Source organism: Malaclemys terrapin, chromosome 8 (genome assembly GCF_027887155.1).
Source record: "Malaclemys terrapin pileata isolate rMalTer1 chromosome 8, rMalTer1.hap1, whole genome shotgun sequence".
Taxonomy (NCBI): domain Eukaryota; kingdom Metazoa; phylum Chordata; order Testudines; family Emydidae; genus Malaclemys; species Malaclemys terrapin.
Window position 1 is genome coordinate 1,449,109 of NC_071512.1, and position 22,626 is coordinate 1,471,734.

The 22,626-nt window shown below is 55.7% G+C and overlaps 2 protein-coding genes across 4 annotated transcripts; one reads left to right on the forward strand and one right to left on the reverse strand.

Moving 5' to 3' along the window:
- Window positions 1-1,026: 1,026 nt before the first annotated feature.
- SIMC1 (SUMO interacting motifs containing 1) lies at window positions 1,027-13,628 on the reverse strand. 3 transcript variants are annotated; one of them, XM_054037421.1, is made up of 10 exons: window positions 10,312-10,467; window positions 8,348-9,091; window positions 6,606-6,835; window positions 5,695-5,764; window positions 4,999-5,147; window positions 4,381-4,578; window positions 3,530-3,658; window positions 2,583-2,739; window positions 2,422-2,506; window positions 1,027-1,470 (listed from the first exon to the last, which is right to left on the reverse strand). In XM_054037421.1, the coding sequence occupies exons 1-10, from the start codon at window positions 10,405-10,407 to the stop codon at window positions 1,250-1,252; spliced, it is 2,079 nt and encodes a 692-aa protein (XP_053893396.1). In that variant the 5' UTR covers window positions 10,408-10,467; the 3' UTR covers window positions 1,027-1,249. The 3 variants fall into 3 exon arrangements, with proteins under 3 accessions (XP_053893396.1, XP_053893395.1, XP_053893398.1); XM_054037420.1 differs by lacking the exon at window positions 10,312-10,467 and adding an exon at window positions 13,512-13,628 and having other exon boundaries at window positions 1,028-1,470; XM_054037423.1 differs by lacking the exon at window positions 10,312-10,467 and adding an exon at window positions 13,082-13,411 and having other exon boundaries at window positions 1,028-1,470.
- Window positions 13,600-22,385, forward strand: THOC3 (THO complex subunit 3). Its single transcript, XM_054037424.1, has 6 exons — window positions 13,600-13,782; window positions 15,177-15,333; window positions 16,265-16,469; window positions 20,864-21,025; window positions 21,110-21,210; window positions 21,572-22,385. The coding sequence occupies exons 1-6, from the start codon at window positions 13,600-13,602 to the stop codon at window positions 21,733-21,735; spliced, it is 972 nt and encodes a 323-aa protein (XP_053893399.1). The 3' UTR covers window positions 21,736-22,385.
- Window positions 22,386-22,626: the final 241 nt, after the last annotated feature.

A 22,626-nucleotide genomic window follows, 5' to 3' on the forward strand; every position in this document is an offset into this window, starting at 1 on the left:
CAGGGCAGGACGTGTGGATCCAAGACAGCTAGCTATCTTTGAATACTGCAGTCCAGGAATAGCTGCTCTGAAGCAGAGGTGACCCTGAGGGAGGCTTCCTCTAGTGGGCAGGACACATTGGAAGCTGCTCTTGGCTGTACTATGTAGGGATAGAGGGTTGATAGGAAAAGCTTCCGATCAGCGAGATGCTACTTTACTAACATCTAGAGCAGGGGTGGCCAAATAGGGTGACCAGATGTCCCAATTTTATAGGGACAGTCCTGATTTTTGGGTCTTTTTCTTATATAGGGTCCTATTCTCCCCCCCCGTTCCTGATTTTTTTCACACTTGCTGTCTGGTCACCCTATGACCAAACCGCAGCTCCCCAGCCACATGTGGCTCTTAAAGTGTGACTTGTGGAGTGTGCACTGCCCCCCCCCCATTCTCCACCTATCAGACTGGGGTAGGGAACTAGGGGTTTCTGCCTAGAGGGGGGATCTAGGGGTTACAGCCCCATGGGAGGTGCCCGCTGGGGCTCATGGCTTCAGCCCCTAGCCCCACCCCCTGCCCCAGGGGAGAAGCTCTGAACCCTGGCAGGTGCGCCTGGCTCTCGAACTTCTGAAGATTATAGTCTGTGGCTTGGAGGGTCAGAGTTTGGCCAGCCTGGGTCTATAGAGTGAAGCAGCAGTATCCAGGATGTAGTGATCGCCCAGCGGGATAGGAGTAGCCTGCTAAAGGAAGGGCTCTGCAAGAGTGACAGCACCTCCATTCATCAGCTTGTTCTGTTAGCGCTTTCGTGGTCAGATGCCACAGTGCTGAGTGCGGGACAGGAACCAAAACACAGCTGCTGCTGAAAGATGGTCAGGCTGCCGCACCTCCCATTCTTGGGCTATCGCCATACCCTGCCCACACCAAGCTCTTGCCTGACTTGGAGAGCAGCTAAAACTGAACTACGGAAGCTTCATTAAGTCCCTCCCCCTTTCTCAGGTGGGGCTATCTTCTGGGTACTGCTGCAGGGTACTGCTAGCTCTGGCTAGATTGCTACTGGTAGCTTGAGGAAAGAACCTCATCAACCAGGAAAATAATTTAATTAAAAAAAAACTGTACACAGGTTGCACCAGGAGAAGCAGATTTCAGAGGAGGGAATGAGACTCCTACGTCCACACAACTGTCTGACCAGACCTGAATAGTGGGCAACTGATGTTTGACCAGGCTGCTGCGTGGCACTGAAAGCCAGCTCCACCGCTCCCCCGGGAGCATCTTTCTCCTGTCAGGTGGAGGTGGCGGTGAGCAGCAGCGCTTGAAGCATGCACACCTTGTCCTTGAGCTGTGGGGGAAGGGGCTTCCCCAGCACCTGCAGCAGCCGGCTGCTGAAGTCCTTGATATGCAGCTCAATGTCCACGGGGGTGATGCTGTCGTTATCCTGGAGCTGGGGTTTGGCATTTGAAATGATTAAATCCATCCGCTCGCTGAGTGACCTTCTTAAGTGCCCTGCAAAAGGAAATGCTGGTAAGTCAACTTGTTAGTACCAGGGGCCTACGGAGCAGTGTCTGACTCCACAGCTGTTGAAGTCAGTACATGCCCCTTAGTGAAGAGCGATTGCACAGAACTAGTCGGAAAAGTGGCATGCATCCCAGGGTTATGCTTGGAGCTTCCATGGGCGGCTGATTTTCAGTTGGAATGTCCATCCACCTAGGCTTTAAACCTCCCCTCTTTCACTTTCAAAGGACTCTCCTGCTTGCCAGCTGCCTAACCTGCTTGGAAAAGTCTCTGATCTGGGAGGTTAGGGCCAAGGGAGTGGGAGGGGAGGTGCAGGTGGTGTCAGGTTTAATCGTTACTACAGGCACATGGGGATGTAGGGAGGGTGTATGCAGAGCTGACCCGTGTGGAGGGGAAGCATGGTCAAGCAGTTTCCTAGCAGGGAAGAGGCCTTTGTAACCCTCCCAAAAATCAGACTTTAGATCCTAAGCTCAATGATAGTGCCCCCATTGTTTGCAGATTAACCTAGTGTCTCCCCTTCTTCACCTTCCCCACCTGAGCCGGTGGGCTTTCTCCCCTCAGCCCAGGCTCCGTACAGCTGGCTTGCACACCTCCCAGAGGGTTGCCCAGGGAGGGCACTGCGGGTTGAGCCCTTTACAGAATAATTAGGAACGCCTTGTGCCACAAACCCTTCGGGAACAGGCTAATTCTCGGGAGTTGGACTTTAGTGGCTCAGGGTGGCTTGTTCCCTTGGAGATGAGCCCTGTGTGGTTTCTCCTGCACTCACAGCCTCTCCCACCAGCCAGAGTGGAGCCTGAGACGCAGCAGCTTTCTGGAACTGAAAAGTGAGATCGCAGCTGCTTTGGTGGGAAGGGGGCCATGGGGTGGTCTGGCCAACTGATACTAGTTCCGCTTGGTCAGATTATACACACTGAGGCTGGGCCATTGCCAGAGGCTGCTTACCCAGCACAACGTTGCGGTAACTTGTCAACAGTAAAATCAAGTGCTGAAGCATCTCATCCCATCTCTGCCACGTTACTTCGTGGTCCTGTGCAAAGAGCAGATGTTGGATTACCAGCAGGGGTCTCAGAGAGCAGGGCAGGGAAGGAAGGGGCGGGCGCTACCTGATACTGTAGCAGCAGCGAATGGCGGACCAGGAAATACAGGATCTTGCTCAGAGACAGGGGCAGGGAGGCTGGCATGTCACAGCTGTGGTGGAACAGGAGCTCCAGCACTTTGCAGCGCAGGAGCTGGCTCTCCATGCTGTTTAAAAAGGCCTCCCTGGAAGAAAGGAGAGGGAGTCAAAGGAACGCAGAGGGAAGCGCAGGCGAAGGCAGCATCTGAGCCCCGAGCCCAGCACAAGGCTAGGCGGGCTGAGGGGATACTGGCACGGAGACCCTAGGGAAGGCGGGTGCAGCAATGGAACTCCATTTTCAGGGCAAGCACAGCAGCCACGGAGTTACCAGCCACTCGTCCTGCCCCCGCTGTTCACTTCATTAGGATCAGCCCATGTTTACTGAAGATCAGGCCAGTCTGTGAAACCAGCTTCTCGGCTTCCCTTCAGCCAGTAAAGCAGGCTGGGCGGGAGAGTCTGCCCTTGCCAAGTGCAGCATGAGACTGGGTGAAGTACCAGCCTGAAGCCAGCAAGTACGTGCTGCGGCGACGAGTCCCACAGCAATGCCTGTAAGCATTGTCCCTGGACTGCGTTCCCCTCGACCAGACCAGTGCTGGGACCACTGGCGCCCCCAGCCCTGTCAACGATTGCAGAACCATGCCATGGCTACCGCAGCAAGGGAAGGGCCGCGCTGCTGGTCGCTCTCGCTGCAGTGTGATTATCAAAATCAGCTGTGTTCTGTCTCCTCCCCCCCCCCCCCCAGTCTTTCTAAGTCCCCCCCTGCTGGCCACTGCTTCACCTGCTAGGTGCTATTCTGCCATTCCGTGCAGGGCAGCGGCTGCAGCAATTTGGCATGTGTTCCATTTAACTAAGCTGTTAGCTGCAGAGGGGTTTGGGGGTAAGCACCGGACTCAAAGCAGCCCCAGCAAGAAGGAACAAGATGGGTCGTTCTCCCACCTTTGGCTCCTCAGAGGAATGTTCACCAAGTACGGAAATATCACATCGGCAATCTTATTGGTGCTGCAGTTGGGAGACCTGTCCACCTCTACGGCTATGGACAGCATCCTCTGGAGAAGCACCACCACCCTAGGCCAGAGAACAAGAGTTAGGCACCAGGTAGGGCTTCTTCCCACGTGTCTGCAGCATAACAGCATGTGCCTCTTCCCCCTCGGAGACTCCAGAGAACAAGAGGTGAGCTCTGCTTCAGCAGACAGTGTAAGCGTGGTAGCGCTGGTCTGTCAGTGGCCTGTGGGGATTGAGTAGATGGGCTCAGCCCAGTTTCTTGGGGATTGAGTAGGTGGGCTCAGCCCAGTTTCTTGGGGATTGAGTAGGTGGGCTCAGCCCAGTTTCTAGGGGACACTGGTTATCTTGCACAAAAGCACTGCTCTGCCTAGTGGCCTTAGATGCAGAGGTAAGGGCTGAGGTTCCTCAAGGTCAAGTGTGAGGCACATTGGCAGGGCAGCAGGGTGAAGCCTGCATAGCTGCTGCTCCTACCATCCTGTTTGCTCTAGGAAAGGGCTTCCTGCCCCAACGTATAATTGTCAGATGAGTTCCTGGGGCCATTCTGAGGCAGGGCAGGCTCCCTGCTGCACAAGTGACTCCCTTCCAGTCAGGTGATAGGATCTGTTACAGTGGGGCGGAAACATGGCCAGGTTGAACCTAAGCTGCTGGCAAGCAGGGCACCTATGCTGCAAGCTCCACTGGGCTTTCCTTACTAGAGACATTTGCTAGCTCCTGTCTCTCTCCTAGTTTGAGAGGAGCCCAGCTCTGTAGCCTTTAGTGACAGAGTCAACGCCTCCTTGGCTTACTTTTGGGAAAGGAAAGCCGGTAGGACGGCCTCTGCTTGCCCAGTTTCACTGTCGGTCTGTGCTGAGTCTGGCCCAGGTGAGGAGATGCTACAGTCAGCCCTTGATGACTCTGATGGACATGGTGCTTTCTGCTGCTGCTTTCGGGGCTGGGAAAATCCAAGTCCAGTAACGGCAGCAACCAGCCACTCAATCACCTCCCTGGGATGGCAACATGAATGTTAGTTAGGATGAGGGCCGGGCTTTCTAGCCGCACATTCAGACCCCTAGGTCCACTTGGAACAGAAGGACTGACCAAGTGTGGGACAGGGGGAAGGACACATTTGAGATGCTCCCAGGGGGTGGGAACCACACAGCAATTTATAAACCTTGTGCCACCAGCAGCGCAGCATGAATTCCTCCTGTTCTCAGGGCTGTTTGTTTCCCAGTTCCTTGGGGGAAAAGCAGGCCGGTCTGAGTGCAAGGCATTTCCAGGCACCTCCCCCCAGGGCCAGGTACATGATCTCTGGCCCCCAAGCTCTCTGGGAAGTAAGGGGGCATTTACAACGCAGCACAGAGGCCTGGGAGAACAGTTTCTTAGTGCCCATGCCTTACAGCTGGGCCACGGGGAGGGCTCCTTACTTGACGTTGCTGAAGCACCGGTCACAGGAAAGCACCTCCTTGGCAATGGATTTCTGCAGAAAGCGCAGTCTCAGGTTCAGCTGGAAATCATCCTCCAGGGTCTGCACCACGTACTGCAGGAACAGAAAGCGCCCTGGGAGCGTCTCCTCCTGCGGGCCCAGAGCGATTCAGAGCTGGCGCCTGGGCGTGAGCATGTCAGGGCTGTCAATATGACTGGCTCAGCAGGTGAGGAGAACTCCAGGTGCCTCAAAGGTTAGGGGGCAGAGGCTGGGGGGAGACCGATGGGGGCAAGTACATATGCTCAAGCAAGAAGGCCAAGGTAGATAGTCCTCAAGCAGGATCTGCCTTGCCTGGCTGGCCCGAGGGAGACGTGGCTGAGCTGAGAAGGTTCCATCACCTCGCTGAGGAGCTCCAAACACAGCCCCTGGGAACTCTGTAGATCCATTACCCTATTCACCAGATAGGGAAACTGGCCCAGAGAGCACGGCGCCTTGCCTGAGCTCACTCAGTGAGTCACTGGCAGAGCTGTGACTAGAAGCTCAGAGACAGGGCTCAAACCACCTGCTCATGGGGCATCAAAGTGGGGGCTGCAGTGTGAAATTCAGTGTGACCCCACCTTCTGCACAAGAAAAATACATGGCAACTGCCACTGCCCTCCCCCCGCATATACGCCCGCACGGGACACAGTGACTGTACCTGCTCTTCCATGACATACCGTAGCAGCTCCCAGTCCCATCCCACCATTGTGGTGGTAGCTGGATGAAGCCTGAAATGACACAGGTATTTGCAGTAGGTTACTGAATTGCTTGACTGTCTTCAGGGGGACAACTGGAGCCTGGGCGCAAGGCAAAGCGATGCCCTGCTGCCAGGTCACTTGCTGTAACCCTGTCACACCAGGTTTTTACACCACGCTGGTCACCCTCGTACTGCAGTGTCCTCCAGCTCTGAGTTCCCTTATTTTTTCCCTGTGCTCCCCTGTGGCTGTGTAGAACAGCCTGGCCAAGGAGCTGGCAGGCTCTGGGGGTCACTGACACTTTGGATCCCTTGGGCTACAGATTCTACAGGTTTAAGACCCCCAAGGACTTCTCAACTCTGGTTGTGGAGAAACCTGCAGTGTCCAGTCCAGAACAATGGCCTAGCTTGGAGTTCAGGGATGGGAACTTCCCAGCTGGACTCACTGCACTGACCTGCATGGCCTGGTCATCTCCACCTGGAAGCAAAGAGTTGTGACCCCCCGCACCTCTGCATCAGACAAGCCAGCATTAGAATGGACCACATCTGATTTAAAAAGTTAAGACGCGAAGTAGTTAGAGCCACTTTCCCAAAGCCCATTTTACCTAGCACCTCCTGCTGGTCATGCTGTCCCCTCCCCCCAGCTGCATTTCTGGGTAGTTAGCATGTCGAACCAGCCAGTAGCCTCCAATCCCTCAAGGGCACGTGCAGCAGGGCTACCAGCCACCGTGCAGGGGCATTAGCCTCTAAGAGGACATCTTAGCCACAGTGCTGAAAAGGAGACCTCTCCCTGCCATAGAGACCAGGTGAGCCAGCACCATAAGGGGGAAGCATGCTCCCCAGCCAGGCGGTACCCAGGCAAACGCAACACCTACATTTGAATTTTCATCAGCAGCATGTAGGCATCCTTCAGCATCTCCCCAGTCTCTGAGCTCAGTAGGATATTCCTGATCACATGGGACACAATCTCCTTTGGAGGGTAATGGTGGCAGGACACGAAGTCCATTAGGAACTGCAGGGTCCCCTTAGGGAAGTTCTCCTCCATGGTGGTAGATACCATGCTCAATTTTCTGCTGGGGATGGGCTGTGCCCTCAGCTGTGCATTCTGTCAAGACGATAAGATATTAGAACCGGGTTTGCAAGGCATGTGAAGGGACAAAGAACCCCCAGATGGAGAGCCCATTGGTAAAACTGGGAACCCCATACACCGCTTGCCATGAGTCAAGGCTGGGACTAATTTGCATTGCCCTTAAATTTACAAACAGGTGCACTGTTGTTGTGCTTTGTCCCTGCTGATGAGCAGAGCTGGTGGTGGTGGAGTTCACCAGCACTAAAATATGCCTTACCCTAAAGTTACAATTGATTTAGGACTCTGGGGGCTGCTCTAGAACCTTTGCTGTGAAAGGGATCTCTTAGCCAGGAAATCTCCATAACCACGGTGGCTCTCGGCTGCAGGAGAAAGGGAAGGATCCGTAGCAAGGGGCCGTGCCAGTCACCGAGGTGGGGCGAGCTTTGGACAACTACCCAGACCAAGGAGCAGTGTTATGCCCTCTCTGTTCAGCGTGTAGCAGAGCAGCATCCAGACTCATGAATGATGCAGCTGAGCCCCGTCACACCCTGCAGTGGGCCTTGGGGAGATCGCTGTGTCACCCAAAGGCAGCTGTGCTTTCACTGCACGCTCGCATGGCCAGGCTGTCCCCAGGGTCCATGCAGTGAAAACGCTGAACATCCATTTCTGGGAGCTGAAAAAAATGCATCTAGGGCCCTTGGGTAGCACAGGCACCTCCTGGCTCTGGGTCTGCCAGGCCCCGAGGACCATGGAATGGCCTGGCCTGCATGAGCCCCCTCCCCTCCAAGCCTGCAGGAGCTGTGCTGCTCTGCCACACAGGCACAAGGGGCCGTCTTAACAGGCCTTTGCTGGCCTATGGTAACATGCTGCTCCGTTCCTGGCTAGCCAGGCACTTCCCTAACTGGGCCTGAAGGGCTTTTTCCCCTAACGAATCCAATTAGGAAGGTGGATTTCACAGGCTGGTCCAGCAGGGGGTGACGGGGCCTGTCTGCCATAAGTTATTTGCAGTGCTACAGCGCTCGCTACAGCTGCACTGGCTCATTCTCTCACCACCGACCACTTTGCCGAGAGGTCCCTGGGTCTGCATGCAGGAGCAGAGGAGAGCAGGCTGGTCCCTCCCACCGGACGAAGACCATTGTCTGAACAAAGCCAGAGCAAGGGCTGACATAGAGCAGAGCTCCGTGGGGGAATCCAGAGATGGGCAAGAGGGAAGAAGGCAGCCAGAGGGAAGGACAGGAAAAAAACAAGGGGCAACTGAAAGGCAGAAGAGGAACCAGAGCAGAGCTCCCTCCAGGCTGCATTGCAGAGGTGGGGACCCAAACCCTTGAGTCATTAGTAGCCCCCCAAGAATGCTTGCAATGCCCTGGGTTCCGCCTTGTTGCTGGATGGGACGTCTGAGCAGCGTTCCTCAACCCTGGTATGCCTGGCTGAAGGGAAACGCCGAGGGCGCACACGGCATCACCCTCCATGTGGCACCTTCTCAGCACCCCTGTGCTTGAGCCCATGACTGGCCCTGGGCACGGAGGCGAGGCGATCTCACTAGGTTACCTGGCGGGATTCCTCATCCTGCACCACTCCCTGGAGGAAAAGGTGATGCACCGGAGTCCTCCTGAAGTACCGCAGTTTATGCAGCCAGGCCTTATTGACAGGCCGTGGTTTGGCTGGCTCGGGGGGCTCCTGCTTCACTGCAGTCAGCACTGAGTTACTGGTCTCCAGCAAAGGCTGCACTGGAGCCCTGGGGGTGCTTGCTGGGGGGCAGCTGGAGAGACCTGGGGACTGGCTCTGAGCAGGGGAGGTGGGGAGGTGTTCCGGGTCTTCCCTTTGCTGGCAGGTACTGCGAGATTCTGCGGCGGAGCAGTCCAAGGATGCGCTGCTGCTATTGCTGCTGGTTGGCGAGAAGGAGAAGACGTCCGAGTCCAGCAGGAGGCTGGCCAAGGAGCCCAGGTCACTGTTAATAGTGGTGGTGCTGCTGCTGAGCTCGGGGTCACAGACAGAGCGCGTGCAGCTGGAGACGGGGGAGAAGTAGCCTTCCAAGTGGGTCCCCTTTGTCTCTTCGTGGGCTCCGTCCCACAGGGCCCCAAGGCCTTGGTCTGCCACCTCTTTCCTTTCACGCTTTATGTCCACGAGGGCGGGGAGGCTGGGAGGCGAAGCACACTGCATGCCGGCAGCAGTGCCAGCACCACCCCGGAGGAAGTCGGCTGGACGCTCCTCCTCCACTTCGGTCAAGTCAATCACAGTGAAGTCATCCTGCGCTGCCGAACACACGTCCTCCCCGGTTAGATCAATGACCTCCTGGGGACAGACAGACAGCTGTTAGTGCTGCTGGCACTAGGAGTTCATGGGCTGGGCTCCCCCTTTCCCTGGGTGCGGGACCTGGTGGGGCGTGCCCCACGCCCATCAGCCCCACGGGATCGCACGAGGCATGGGGACAGGACTTACTCATGGTGCACAGAAAGCCAGCGGCAAAGGCAAGCAATGCCCATCCCCTGCTCGAATTGCAAACCCGCCACCCAACGTCTAGCAGCATAAAGCAACCGTCTGAATTGTGCTCAGAAAAGCTAAGCCTAGCGGGGGCCCTCCCTGCCCTAATCCCTGGGGCAAACCCTGCCCCTCCCTGGTGGGCAAACGGGCTGTCAGGCAGCGTCCGAGCAGCGAACAAGCCCCTGCCCCAAACCCGAGCTGGGGGCCAGCTCTTTGCTGCTATCAGCCACTGCAGAGTTCAGCGTCAGGGCCCACTCCTGCAGTGGGGGAGCAGTGCCACAAGGGCTGTCCCAGGACCCCAGCTCTGCCAGGACACCGCCTGCAAATCCAGTCCTGAGTCCCTAGGCTGCAGGGTCTGATTTTTGTGCACGTAGAAAGTTGGCAACACTAGTCAGATGCAGCACCTGCTGGCAGACGGGCCTGGGGCCTGGCTGCAGGGACAGGAACGGGGCCCGGCGCCGGACAGGGAGCAGCGGAGCTGGGCGGGTTTTTGTACTGATGCTTTTTGGGTGACCCACGCAGGTTTGGGTTGATCGGGGTCGCTGAGCTGCTGGTTTCAGTGGGGAAAACACGAAGCCCCCCGAGCCTGCACAGCGGGGCGGTCCCGGGTTTGCAGGGTAGGGAAGTGCTCCCTGTAGCAGCTACTGGGATGATATGTCCCTTCTCTTCCTGTGGGGGTCATTCTCTAACGCCTGGGTCTGCACCTTTCACTCGGCTCATGCCCAAATCAATGGGTTAGTCTCTAAGGGGCCACGGCACTGCTCGTGGTTTTGTGGCTGCAGACCAGCACGGCTGCCCCGCCCCCACCCCTGATCCCGACTGGACTGTGAGAAACCGCTAAGGGCAGGGTGAAGGGCAGTGGCTTCGGCAGATGTTCCTGCGCATGCTCAGTTCGTGTGCGCATGCTCAGTGCCCCCTACCCCGCGCGCTCCTACGCTAGCCGGCTGGGGCCGGGAGCGGTCGGGCGGGGGCTCCCGGGGGGGTCCGGAGCTGACCCCGCCCGGCCGGGTAACGGGCCCCCGGTGGCTCACCGCGCGTCGCTGGGGCAACCGCCGCCTCTTCCGGCGGGGCGGGGAGCGGCCGCCCTCCGAGCCCGAGTCGCTGAGGCGGATGACGCCCTCGGCCATAGCCCGCTCCCCGGCCGGCCTCGCGGGCCCCGCCCCCGGCGCGCCGATGGGCGGGGCCTGCGCTCGCTCCTCCCCCCGCCTGCGCGCGCCCCCGGCGGCTGGGCCTCTCGGGCGCGCGCCTGCCCTGCCAGCGCGGGAGCGAGCTGCGGCCGCTGTCACGGGCGCGCGGCTCAGGGGTGTGTGAGGGGGACCCCCGGATTCCTGGGGGTGGAGGGGAGACAGAGACACACACCACCCTTGGCTGTTTGCACAGCGCCTGGGGCATCAGCCCACAAGCCCCCGCCCTGCACGGGGTCGCAGCGGGGTGCGCGGGGGCACCGACGGGTCTGCCGGACACCCTGGCCTGCCTTTCTAAGACAGCAAGACCTCTTCCTCCTTTTCTCTGCTGACCGCCTGGCTCCCTGGCTGTGCTCGAACAGGCATTTGTGTTTCAGTACATCTGCCAGCCCGGCGACGATAACCGAGTCCCTCCGACTGTACGTTGCCTACTCGGTCCCCATATCTACTCTGGCGACACCATCAGAGGACCCAACCACATCAGCCATCAAGGGCTCATTCACCTGCACATCTACTAATGTGATATATGCCATCATGTGCCAGCAATGCCCCTCTGCCATGTACATTGGCCAAACCGGACAGTCCCTCCGCAAAAGGATAAATGGACACAAATCGGACATCAGGAATGGTAACATACAAAAGCCAGTAAGTGAACACTTCAATCTCCCTGGTCATTCTATTACAGATTTAAAAGTCACTATCATTGAACAAAAAAACTTCAGAAACAGACTTCAAAGAGAAACAGCAGAACTAAAATTTATTTGCAGATTTAACACCATTAATCTGGGCTTGAATAGGAACTGGGAATGGCTGGCTAATTACAGAAGCAGCTTTTCCTCTCCTGGAATGGACACCTCCTCATCTATTATTGGGAGTGGACTACATCCACCCTGATTGAATTGGCCCTGTCCCTGATTGAATTGGCCCACTGGTTCTCCACTTGCGAAGTAACTCCCTGCTCTCCATGTGTCAGTATATAATGCCTGTGGCACCTTAGAGACTAACAAATTTATTAGAGCATAAGCTTTCGTGGACTACAGCCCACTTCTTCGGATGCATCCGAAGAAGTGGGCTGTAGTCCACGAAAGCTTATGCTCTAATAAATTTGTTAGTCTCTAAGGTGCCACAAGTACTCCTGTTCTTCTTTTTGCGGATACAGACTAACACGGCTGTTACTCTGAAACCTATATAATGCCTGCATCTGTAACTTTCACTCTGTGCATCTGAAGAAGTGAGGTTTTTACCCACAAAAGCTTATGCCCAAATAAATCTGTTAGTCTTTAAGGTGCCACCAGACTCCTTGTTGTTTTTGTAGATACAGACTAATACGGCTACCCCGATACTTGGGACCGTACGGAAACACCTGCATCAGCCAGACCTGGGTGGCTGGTTTCCTAATGCTTCTCCTGATCCCCTTCTCATATGGCCCTGGGAATAAGCCCCTTGAGCGGCACAGCCTTCTGTGAAGGTTGTGCTCTCTCCCCGGGGTTTGGCCCTCTGGCCTCACCACCTCTTCTGCACGCCTGCCTCTTGCTGTGGGCTCCCTCAGGGAGTCCACTCACTCTCTGGACCCCTGAGACCTCCACAGCCAGAGGGAACAATGCAACCCCAATCTCTAGACTGCACTGACTCTCAGACAGTGTAAAACAGAAGGGTTTATTGAATGTCTGATCCCTGCACAGGAAGTCCTTAGGGCCTCAAACCTGGAACATCTCCACACAGTCCACCTGGCTCTGTCAGTCCCCATGGGCTCAGGCTGCTCGCTCTCCCCAGTCCAGCAGCCCCCTCCTTCCAGCTGATCATCCTATATAGAATCATAGAACAGGAAGGGACCTCAAGAGGTCATCTAGTCCAGTCCCCTGCACTCCTGGCAGGAATAGTTATCTAGGCCAGGGACTGTCAGACTTTTGTAGTGGTGACCCCTTTCACACAGCAAGCTTCTGAGTGCCACCCCCCCCCTTATACATTAAAAACACTTTTTAATATATTTAGTACCATTATAAATGCTGGAGGCAGAGCGGAGTTTGGGGTGGAGACTGACAGCTTGCGACCCCCCCATGTAGTAATCTCACAACCCTGAGAGGTCCCAACCACCAGTTTGAGAACCCCTGACCTGGGCCATTCCTAACAGGTGTTTGTCTAACCTGCTCTTAATCTCCAATGATGGAGATTCCACATCCTCTCTAGGCAATTTATTCCAGTGCCTAACCACCCTGACAGCTAGGAATTTTTTCCTAATGTCCAACCTAAACCTCCTTTCCTGCAATTTAAGACCATTGCTTCTTGTCCTGTCCTCAGAGGTTAAGAAGAACAATTCTTCTCCCTCCTCCTTGTAACAACCTTTTATGTACTTGAAAATTATGTCCCCTCTCAGGTTTGTCTTTTCCAGACTAAACAAACCCATTTTTTTCAATCTTCGCTCATAGCTCATGTTTTCTAGATCTTTAATCATTTTTGTTGCTCTTCTCTGGACTTTCTCCCATTTGTCCACATTCTTCCTGAAATGTGGCACCCAGAGCTGGACCCAATACTCCCGTTGAGGCCTAATCAGAGCGGCAGAATTACTTCTCTAGTTAGGAACAGAAAAGTCTTAGTAAAAGCAAACCAGCTTTCTGACCTGTAGACACATGCCAGGCAGCAAACAAGCTGCCGGCAACATCCCGAATCTCCTTTAGCTCCCCAGGCTGTTGTATCTGCTGGCGTGTGCCGCTTTCTGGAGCTATTTTTCAGGTGCATTCGGTCCCTAGTCCCGCCCCCCCCGTGCATGGGGCCTGCAGCCCCCCAGGACTGCCCGAGGGGAAATGGGGGGGGGAGCTGCACCCCTCCCGGGCTCGCTCCGTGGCCGTGGGAGAGCCGGGCAAGCCCCCGCCTGCTCCCGGGGCTGGGATTCCGCGCTGGAGCCGGGCCCCGCCCCCCGGCAACGTGCCCCCACCCCACGGGAGCGGACCCCGCGCAGCCGCCGGGCCCGGGCCCGTCCCCCCGCCTGCGGCAGCAGATCCACGGGGCGCCCCTTCCCTTCCCACCCGAGACCCTCGCCCCGGACGGACGTAGCGACAGCGGCGCCCCGGAAGCGGAAGCGCCGCCCTTGGGCCTCTGCCCCGGAAGTGGTCGCCGGGGCCCGGCCGCCCGGTTGCCATGGCGCTCTCCCCGTACGTGCTCGCCATGCAGGAGCTGTTCCGGGCCAACACGCGGAGCCGCGAGTTCCCGGCGCACGGGGCCAAGGTGCACTCGGTGGCGTGGAGCTGCTGCGGCCGCCGGCTCGCCTCGGGCTCCTTCGACAAGACGGCGAGTGTCTTCGTGCTGGAGAAGGACCGGCTGGTGAGCGGGCCCGGGGGGGGTCCCCATCCGCTCTGCGCTCCCAGGCCCCCGCTCGCCCGTCCCCCGTCCCGCGGGGTAGGCGAAGGGGGCTGCCAGCAGCGGGCTGGGCTCAGGTCGCAGGGGAAGCCCCCCCCCCCGCGCTCAGACCGCCCCCTGCTCCCCCCCCCGCGCTCAGACCGCCCCCTGCTCCCCTCCCCCCGCGCTCAGACCGCCCCCTGCTCCCCCCCCCCGCGCTCAGACCGCCCCCTGCTCCCCTCCCCCCGCGCTCAGACCGCCCCCTGCTCCCCCCCCCCGCGCTCAGACCGCCCCCTGCTCCCCCCCCCGCGCTCAGACCGCCCCCCCCCGCGCTCAGACCGCCCCCTGCTCCCCCCCCCGCGCTCAGACCGCCCCCCCCCGCGCTCAGACCGCCCCCTGCTCCCCCCCCCCCCCGCGCTCAGACCGCCCCCTGCTCCCCCCCCCCCCCCGCGCTCAGACCGCCCCCTGCTCCCCCCCCCCCGCGCTCAGACCGCCCCCCCCCGCGCTCAGACCGCCCCCCCCCGCGCTCAGACCGCCCCCCCCCGCGCTCAGACCGCCCCCCCCCGCGCTCAGACCGCCCCCCCCCGCGCTCAGACCGCCCCCCCCCGCGCTCAGACCGCCCCCCCCCGCGCTCAGACCGCCCCCTGCTCCCCCCCCCCCCCCGCGCTCAGACCGCCCCCTGCTCCCCCCCCCCCGCGCTCAGACCGCCCCCTGCTCCCCCCCCCCCGCGCTCAGACCGCCCCCTGCTCCCCTCCCCCCGCGCTCAGACCGCCCCCTGCTCCCCCCCCCCGCGCTCAGACCGCCCCCCCCCCGCGCTCTGCCCCCCCCTGCTCCCCTCCCCCCGCGCTCAGACCGCCCCCTGCTCCCCCCCCCGCGCTCAGCTCGCCCCCCTCCCCCTGCCTCCCCCCGCCGCGCTCTGCCCCCACTTCCCTCTCTGCGCTCTGCCCCCCTGCCCCCCCCTGCGCTCAGCCCGCCCCCCCCCCCCCCGCACTCTGCCCCAGCTCCGGGACTGCGGCGACAGCCCCCTTCAGTGCTCCTGGGAAAGGTTTGGAAGCGCTGAGCGCCAGAGCGGCCCAGGCCCATGGGCATCACTCGAAGAACGGGCCAGCAGCGAAAGGGCTAGTCTGGGAAGCGGGAGAGGTGGGTTCGCTTTCCTGATTCCCCCGTAGGCTTTTCTGCGATCTTGGGCAAGTCACTTAAGTCTCGGTGGGTCTCGGGTCCCTCTCTGTAAAATGGGGACAATAGTATTTGCTTATCTCATGGGGGCACGTGAGGATAAACATTTGGGAGGCGTTCTAACACGCTGGTTTCCTGAGTGAGTGTGGCAGCGTCCGCACTGGCCTGGTTGTCTGATGGCTTGGGCGGTCACCTCCCTCTAGGTGAAGGAGAACAATTACCGTGGCCATGGGGACAGTGTGGATCAGCTGTGCTGGCACCCGAGTAACCCAGACCTCTTTGTTACTGCATCTGGAGACAAAACCATCCGTATTTGGGACGTCCGCACCACTAAGTGCATCGCTACTGTGAACACCAAAGGTGAGTGTTAATGTGAGGAGATAAGAGGGACCAGTGCATCTCAGGACCGCTATAAACACTGCTCCCTTTGCAAATGCATCCTGCTCCCAACATGGACTGGAAGCAAATTCAGGAAACCCTGAGAGTTCTCCATGATGTTTCTGTGGCACTTGCATCTTTCTGGCTTTTGCTAGCAAATTATAACCATACATGGCACTACCTCCAGTGAGAATTTGTATCCGTACCTAGCATTAGCCAAGCTCTGAGCAGTGTTAGGTGTCACAGTGTTAAACACCTGAACTCATCTACGTTAGCACTGGCACTGTGAGAAACTCTCACTAGCGTGTGTGGCTGTAGGGAGAAGGGTTAGGGAGAGAAGTTGAGTCTCTACCACCCATTTCTATTTTTGATAAACCTTTTCTTCCCAGGTTTAGTTGTCGGTACATAGGTGCTGGAACTAGGAGTGCTGGGGTGCGATAGCACCCACTGGCTTGAAGTGTTTTTATTATATACAGGGTTTACAGTTTGGTTCAATGGCTCTCAGTACCCCCCCCACACACACACATTGCTCCAGCCCCCCCAGCGTCAGTATTATGTAAAGATTTGCTAAATGACTTATTTAGCATGGAGCAATGGCTTTGCAAAGAGATTTGGACTGGGAAGAGACATGCAACAGGCGTAATTGTGATTCTTTGTTTTGAAGCCACAGTTCTGTTAGAGTTAATTTCCCTTAAAACTTGCGTAGTTGTGACACAGCTGGTCAAGCCAAGCTAGGCTGTTACAATTTAAATTTGGTCATGTCATTGCCCTTCACCACTTAAGGCAGAGGGTTTGCAGACCTGGGGCTTGGGTTAAAAATACAAAAGTCCATCTGTGGCACCTGATTGGTTCTCTTGCCCCTGTTAATGGTGCTGAGTGATGGTAGGACCTGATGCATTCTCTTCCCTTCCAGGAGAGAACATTAATATCTGCTGGAGTCCTGATGGCCAGACCATTGCGGTGGGGAATAAAGATGATGTGGTCACCTTCATTGATGCCAAAACACATCGCTCCAAAGCCGAGGAGCAGTTTAAATTTGAGGTGAATGAGATTTCCTGGAACAATGATAACAACATGTTCTTCCTCACCAATGGCAATGGCTGCATCAACATCCTCAGGTATGTCCCGGCATGATCTCCAGTGGCAGGGATGGGATAGGCAGGCTGGCTGCCTCTTGCATCTCCTGCCCTGCCCCCTCGCTCTGGCTCTCTGCAATAAGTTGTGTTTCCTTTGCATGGCTCTTGTGACGGACTGATAGCCTTGCCAGTAACTGAGGTTTATAGTGTGGTCTGTTTTGGGGCTGTATGCTGAGACAAGTTGCCTGCTAGGCGAGATTGAGAGCTTCCTAATGAGGCTCTATTCTGCCATCCTTTGATCCCTAACCCCTTTAGGGTCTCTTGATGAGGGGGTGGGGCTAACTCAGGAGAACAGGGGGTTAAAAGCCAGCTCCAAAGTGACTAGAAGAGCTGGCGAACAGGGGAGTTTTGCGAGGGAGTTTAGAGAGGCAGATATACCTAACAGTACTCTAAACCGAAAACCCTGCAAGAGTAAAAATAACGCAGGCAAAGTCCAGCAGTAGAGTGGGGGTTGTCTAGCTTATTGCACTGACTGCACCAGGTATGGGCAGGTGGTGTCTGTGTGCACTGAGTACAAGCAACTCAGGGCCCTCAGAGACCAAGTATGGGCTCTTAAGAGCAGAGTGGCTGAACTGGAGGAGCTAAGGGAGACAATGAGGTACGCAGAGGAGACTTTCAGGGATACAGTAGAGCGGTCTGACCGCCTCTGTGCTGCTGAGGAGGAGGAAAGTCTTATGGAAGAAGAACATTAAGTTCGAGCGGAGGGAAACATTCCCATAGTTGGGACCTTCCCTGCAGATGATGTCGTGGTGCTCCTCCAGTTATTAGGAAGAGATAGGTAACAGTAATGGGGGATTTGATCATTAGAAATATAGCTAGTTGGGTTTGTGATGACCAGGAAAACCACTGGGTGAATTGCCTGCCAGGTGCGAAGGTTGCAGATCTCTTGAGACATCTAGACAGACTTAATGTGCAGTGCTGGGCAGGAGGCGGTGGTTGTGGTACAGGTAGGTACCAATGACATGAGGAAGGGTAGGAGAGAGGTCCTGGAGGGCACATCTAGGCTGCGAGGTAAAAGTCCAGGACCTCCCTGGCAGCTATTCTCTGAGATGCTTCCAGTTCCACGCGCAGGGCCAGGGAGACTGGCAGAACTGCAGGGTCTCAATGCGTGGATGAGATGATGGTGAAGGGAGGAGGGGTTTAGGGTTATTGGGAAAGGAGGAACCTATACAGGAAGGTTGGGCTCCACCTAAACCAAACAGGTACCAGGTTGCTGGTGTGTAACGCTAAAAGGTGGTAGAGGAGTTTTGAAACTAAGGGCTGGGGGAAAGGCAACGGGTGCGGAGGAGCACATGGTTCGGACAGAGACATCCCTTGGGGGAGGATCTCTTAACGGGGATTCTCTATGTCCTAGTGAAGGGGAGAGGATCCAAGTTGATAAAGTGCAGGTAGGAACTGAGGAGAAACAGAGTCCAGTGAAAGGTTTCAGAGTGGTAGCCGTGTTAGTCTGTATCAGCAGTTACCTCACATGACGGCACACAACTAAATATTGACAAATATAGAAATGCTAGAAGTGCTGGGTGCACTCGAGTGCTTGATGTTAAATGAGGATATTGATATAGTCGGCATCACAGAAACTTGGTGGAATGATGATAATCAATGGGGCACGGTGACACCAGGGTACGAACTGTATAGGAATGACAGAGCAGATCACGCTGTGGGGGATGTGACACTGTATGTGAAAGAAAGCGTCGAGTCAAATATAGTACAAATCTTAAATGAATCAAACTGTACCATAGAATCTCTCGGGATAGAAATTCCATGCTTGAATAATAAGCGTATAGCAGCAGGGATATACTCCTGCCCACCTGACCAGGGTGGTGGTGATGATTGTGAAATGCCCTGGGAGAGTAGAGAGGCCACAAAGACAGAAAATAATAATGGGGGATTTTGACTATCCCCTATATTGACTGCGTACATGTCACCTCAGGATGGGATACAGAGATAACATTTCTAGACACCATTAGTGACTGCTTCTTGGAGCAGCTAGTCCTGGAACCCACAAGGGGAGAGGCAATTCTTGATTTAGTCCTCTGTGGAGGTGAATATAACAAACCCTTGGTAATAGCAACCATAATGTCATTAAATTTAACATCCTTGGGGGAGGGGCGGAAAACTCCAAAGAAACCCACCCCAGTAGCATTTAACTTCACGAAGGGGAACTACACAAACGTGAGGAGGCTAGTTAAACAGAAATTAAAAGAAACACAAGAGTGAAATGCCTGCAAGCTGCATGGAAGCTATTTAAAAACACCGTAACAGAGGCTCAAACTAAATTTATACCCCAAATAAAAAAAATAGAAGGAAAAAAAAATACCCCTATGGCTAAACAGCAGAGTATAAGAGGTGGTTAGAAGCAAAATATAATTAGGCAGGCCAAAAAAGAATTTGAAGAGCAGCTAGCAAAAGACAAAAACTAATAGCAAAAAGTTTTTAAGTATATCAAAAGCAGGAAAACCTGTGAAATAGTCATTGGGACCACTGGACAATTGAGGTGCTAAAGGAGCACTAAAGAAAAGGTCATTGCAGAGAAGCTAAATGAATTCTTTGCATCAGTCTTCACTGCAGAAGTTGTGAGAGATTCCTACACTTGAGCCACGTGAAATTGCAGAACTACTAACTGTGGCTTGTAGCCTATGGCTTAAATCAGCCTCTGTACCCAATAGCTGGAGGTTAGCTATTGTAATGCCAATTTTTTTTTAAAAGGCTCCAGATGTGAGCATGGCAATTCTAGGCCAGTAAGCCTAACTTCAGTACCAGGTAAACAGTAGTAAAGAACAGAATTATCAGACACATAGATGAACATGGTATGTTGGGAAAGAATGAACACGGCTTTTGAAAAGGGAAATAATGCCTCGCCAATGTGTTAGAATTCTTTGAGTGTGTAAACAAGCATGTGGATGGGGGGATCTAGTGTACTTGAACTTTCAGAAAGTCTCTGACAAGGTCCCTCACCAAAGGTTCTTAAGCAAAGTAAGCAGTCTTGGGATAAGAGGGAAGGTCCTCTCATGGATCAGTAACTGGTTAAAAGATAGGAAACAAAGGGTAGGAATAAATGGTCAGTTTTCACAGAGGAGAGAAGTAAATAGTGGGGTCCCTCAAGGATCTGTACTGGGACCAGTGCTGTTCAACAGATTCATGAATGATTGGGGAGAACGGTGAGGTGGTGAAGTTTTCAGATGATACAAAATTACTCAAGCTAGTGAAGTCCAAAGCAGACTGCGAAGAGTTACAAAGGGATCTCACAAAACTGGGTGATTGGGCAACAAAATGGCAGATGAAATTCAGTGTTGACAAATGCAAAGTAATGCACTTTGGAACGCATCCCAACAATACATACAAAATGATGAGGTCTGAATTAGCTGTTACCACTCAGGAAAGATACCTTGGAGTCATTGTGGAGAGTTCTCTGAAAACATCACTCAATGTGCAGGGCAGTCAAAAAAAGCTAATGAAAGCTTAGCAAATATTAGGAATGGGATAGATCTTAATGCCACTATATAAATCCATGGTATGCCCACATCTTGAGTATTGTGTGCAGTTCTGGTTGCCCCATCTCAAAAACAAATAAATTAGAATACGTAAAGGTACAGAGAAGGGCAGCAAAAATTATTAGATGTATGGAACATCTGTATGAGCTGAGATCAGAAAGGCTGGGATTGTTCATCTTATAAAAGAGACGACTAAGGGGGATATGATGATAGAGGTCTGTAAATCATGACTGGTGTGGAGAAAGTGACTAGGGAAGTGTTATTCACCGCTTCACATAACACAAGAATCGGGGTCACCCAATGAAATTAATAGGCAGAAGGTTCAAAACAAACAAAGAAGTACTTCACATATTGAACAGTCAACTTGTGGAACTCACTGCCAGGGGATGTTGTGAAGAAGGCCAAAACTATAAAGAATGAGGTAAGTTCACAGATGACAGGTCCATCAATGGCTGTTAGCCAACATGGTCAGGGATGCACCCCCATGCTCTGGGTGTCCCTAACCTCTGACTGTCAGAAGTTGGGACTGAACACCGGGATGGATCACTTGATAATTGCTCTGTTCTGCTCACTCCCTCTGGGGCACCTGGCACTGGCCACTGTCGGAAGACAGGGCACTGGGCTAGCTGGACCATTGGTCTGAGACAGTCTGGCTTTTCTTATGTTCCGCACTCTTCTGGGCTAGACACCCTCAGAAGCGCTCCAGCTGCTGTAGTCCATTTAGACTGACGCTTGGTGCGTAAGGTCTTGGATCTCTACAGCCCCGCTGCATGCTGACGTGTTGGTCAGGGCACACAGCGTCCCTCTGTAGAGGGCGCTTGGACCCTGCAGTGTTGGTGAATGGGCTCTTTCACCCTCTCTCTGCTCTCTCCCGTCTGTCTGCAGCTATCCAGAGCTGAAGCCCATTCAGTCTATCAATGCTCACCCGTCAAACTGCATCTGCATCAAGTTTGACCCCATGGGGAAGTACTTTGCCACAGGAAGCGCAGATGCTCTGGTCAGCCTGTGGGATGTGGATGAGCTGGTGTGTGTGAGGTGCTTCTCCAGGTAGGTGACCCTGCCCCATGCGCATTTCCCACCCCCGGCACTGAGACAGGAAATCCCTCACTGTCACTTCACCCTGTGCTGCAGGCTGGACTGGCCCGTGAGAACCTTGAGCTTTAGCCATGATGGGAAGATGCTGGCGTCCGCGTCTGAGGATCACTTCATCGACATTGCTGAGGTGGAGACAGGTAACTGCTCATGCCCGTGTCCCTGGGAGGAATGGTGGGTGTGGGCTGTGGGTCTGGATGGAGGGGCAGTGGCAGGGCTCTGTGCATATGCTAGGGGGTGTAGGTTGGGAGGGAGCTGTGTGCGGGGGAGCTCAGGACTGGAGCAGCAGGGGCGGGCCGCAGGAGAGGATTCTGGCAATTGCAGTCTGTTTTAGGAATCTGTACGGCGTCTCTCGCCTTGTCTCGGAGCACTGAACGAAAGGAGCATGGAAGGTGTTGTTCTCACTCCTCCCCCACAGAGTGGAGGGAGGGGGGCATTCCCTCATCTCCCCCCATGCAGCTGCTCCTGGGCCTGGCTCATCTGACACTGTCTTTCCTGCAGGAGAGAAGCTGTGGGAGGTGCAGTGCGAGTCCCCCACCTTCACAGTGGCCTGGCACCCAAAGAGGCCTTTGCTGGCCTTCGCCTGTGATGACAAAGATGGCAAATATGACAGCAGCCGGGAAGCAGGCACCGTCAAGCTCTTCGGCCTCCCCAATGACGCGTAATGGGTGCCCAGTGAGCCCTGGGCTAGGGCCTGGGAAGGGGCAGGGAGGTGGAGCTCGTCCCCAGCCATGTTCTGCACTGCCAAAGCACTTCCCTCGTCCTCTGGCGGCCACTCCCTGGGCTCGGCTTCCTCACTCCTGGCAGTGCTGTGGCCTCAGCTCATCTGCCAGCGGCCCCTGCCCTCAGGAGCCTTTGTACACCGCAGCTGCTGGCCTGGCTAGAACACGGGGGCTGCCGCCGGAGTCCCTCCACCCAGCTCAGGGCTGCCTCTCTCCCTCCCTGCAAGGAGGCGGAGGGCCTTGTTCACAAGTCTGGTGCCCAGAAAGGGGCAGTCACCAGAATCTGACCGCTCAGGACAGCCTCTGTGGGGGAAGGAGCCTGCCCTGCGGCCATCCCAGTAGGACTCAGCCGGAGGCAGCTGCGAGCCTCCTATTGCCAGAACTGTTTGTTGCTAAGTTGCATGGGTTGTCCCCTTCCTATCCCGCCCCCAATGGTGTGGCCAATTGCCCGGCAGGCTGGGAATCGCCTGGAGGCCCCAGCACATCCCTCCCCTTTGGAAAAGGGTTTTGTGTTAGGCTGTCACCTTGTCCCGTCGCTGCGGGTGCGAGTGGCAGGGTGGGCGGGGTGACGGGGGGGGCTCTTTTTGTATGACTTTTTGTAATTTTGATAAGTCTCTGTCAGTAAAGGAAGTAAGGCCTGGTTATCGGGGAGTCTATGCAGTGCACAGTGTGCCGCGGGTGTGCACGGACGCTGACTGCTCGGCAGGGTGGCTGCACTGCCCCGTCAGCCGGCTGTCCGCGGGGCGAGGGACTGCTCTGGGCCGGGGTGGGGTGCAGACGGGCTCCTAGAGCTGCCAGAGGCCTCGCTCCTTTCTAGCCCGTGCCTGCTAGGCT

Coding starts and splice junctions, on each gene's coding strand:
- THOC3 (XM_054037424.1), top strand. CDS start 13,600: ATGGCGCTCTCCCCGTACGTGCTCGCCATGCAGGAGCTGTTCCGGGCC. Junction 15,334..16,264: donor CGCTACTGTGAACACCAAAG/GTGAGTGTTAAT, acceptor CTTCCCTTCCAG/GAGAGAACATTAATATCTGC. Junction 16,470..20,863: donor GGCTGCATCAACATCCTCAG/GTATGTCCCGGC, acceptor GTCTGTCTGCAG/CTATCCAGAGCTGAAGCCCA.
- SIMC1 (XM_054037420.1), bottom strand. CDS start 13,628: ATGGCGAGCACGTACGGGGAGAGCGCCATGGCAACCGGGCGGCCGGGC. Junction 9,092..13,511: donor CGGGGCGCCGCTGTCGCTAC/GTCCGTCCGGGG, acceptor GTCTGTCCCCAG/GAGGTCATTGATCTAACCGG. Junction 2,507..2,582: donor CGCTGCTGCTACAGTATCAG/GTAGCGCCCGCC, acceptor CTCTTTGCACAG/GACCACGAAGTAACGTGGCA.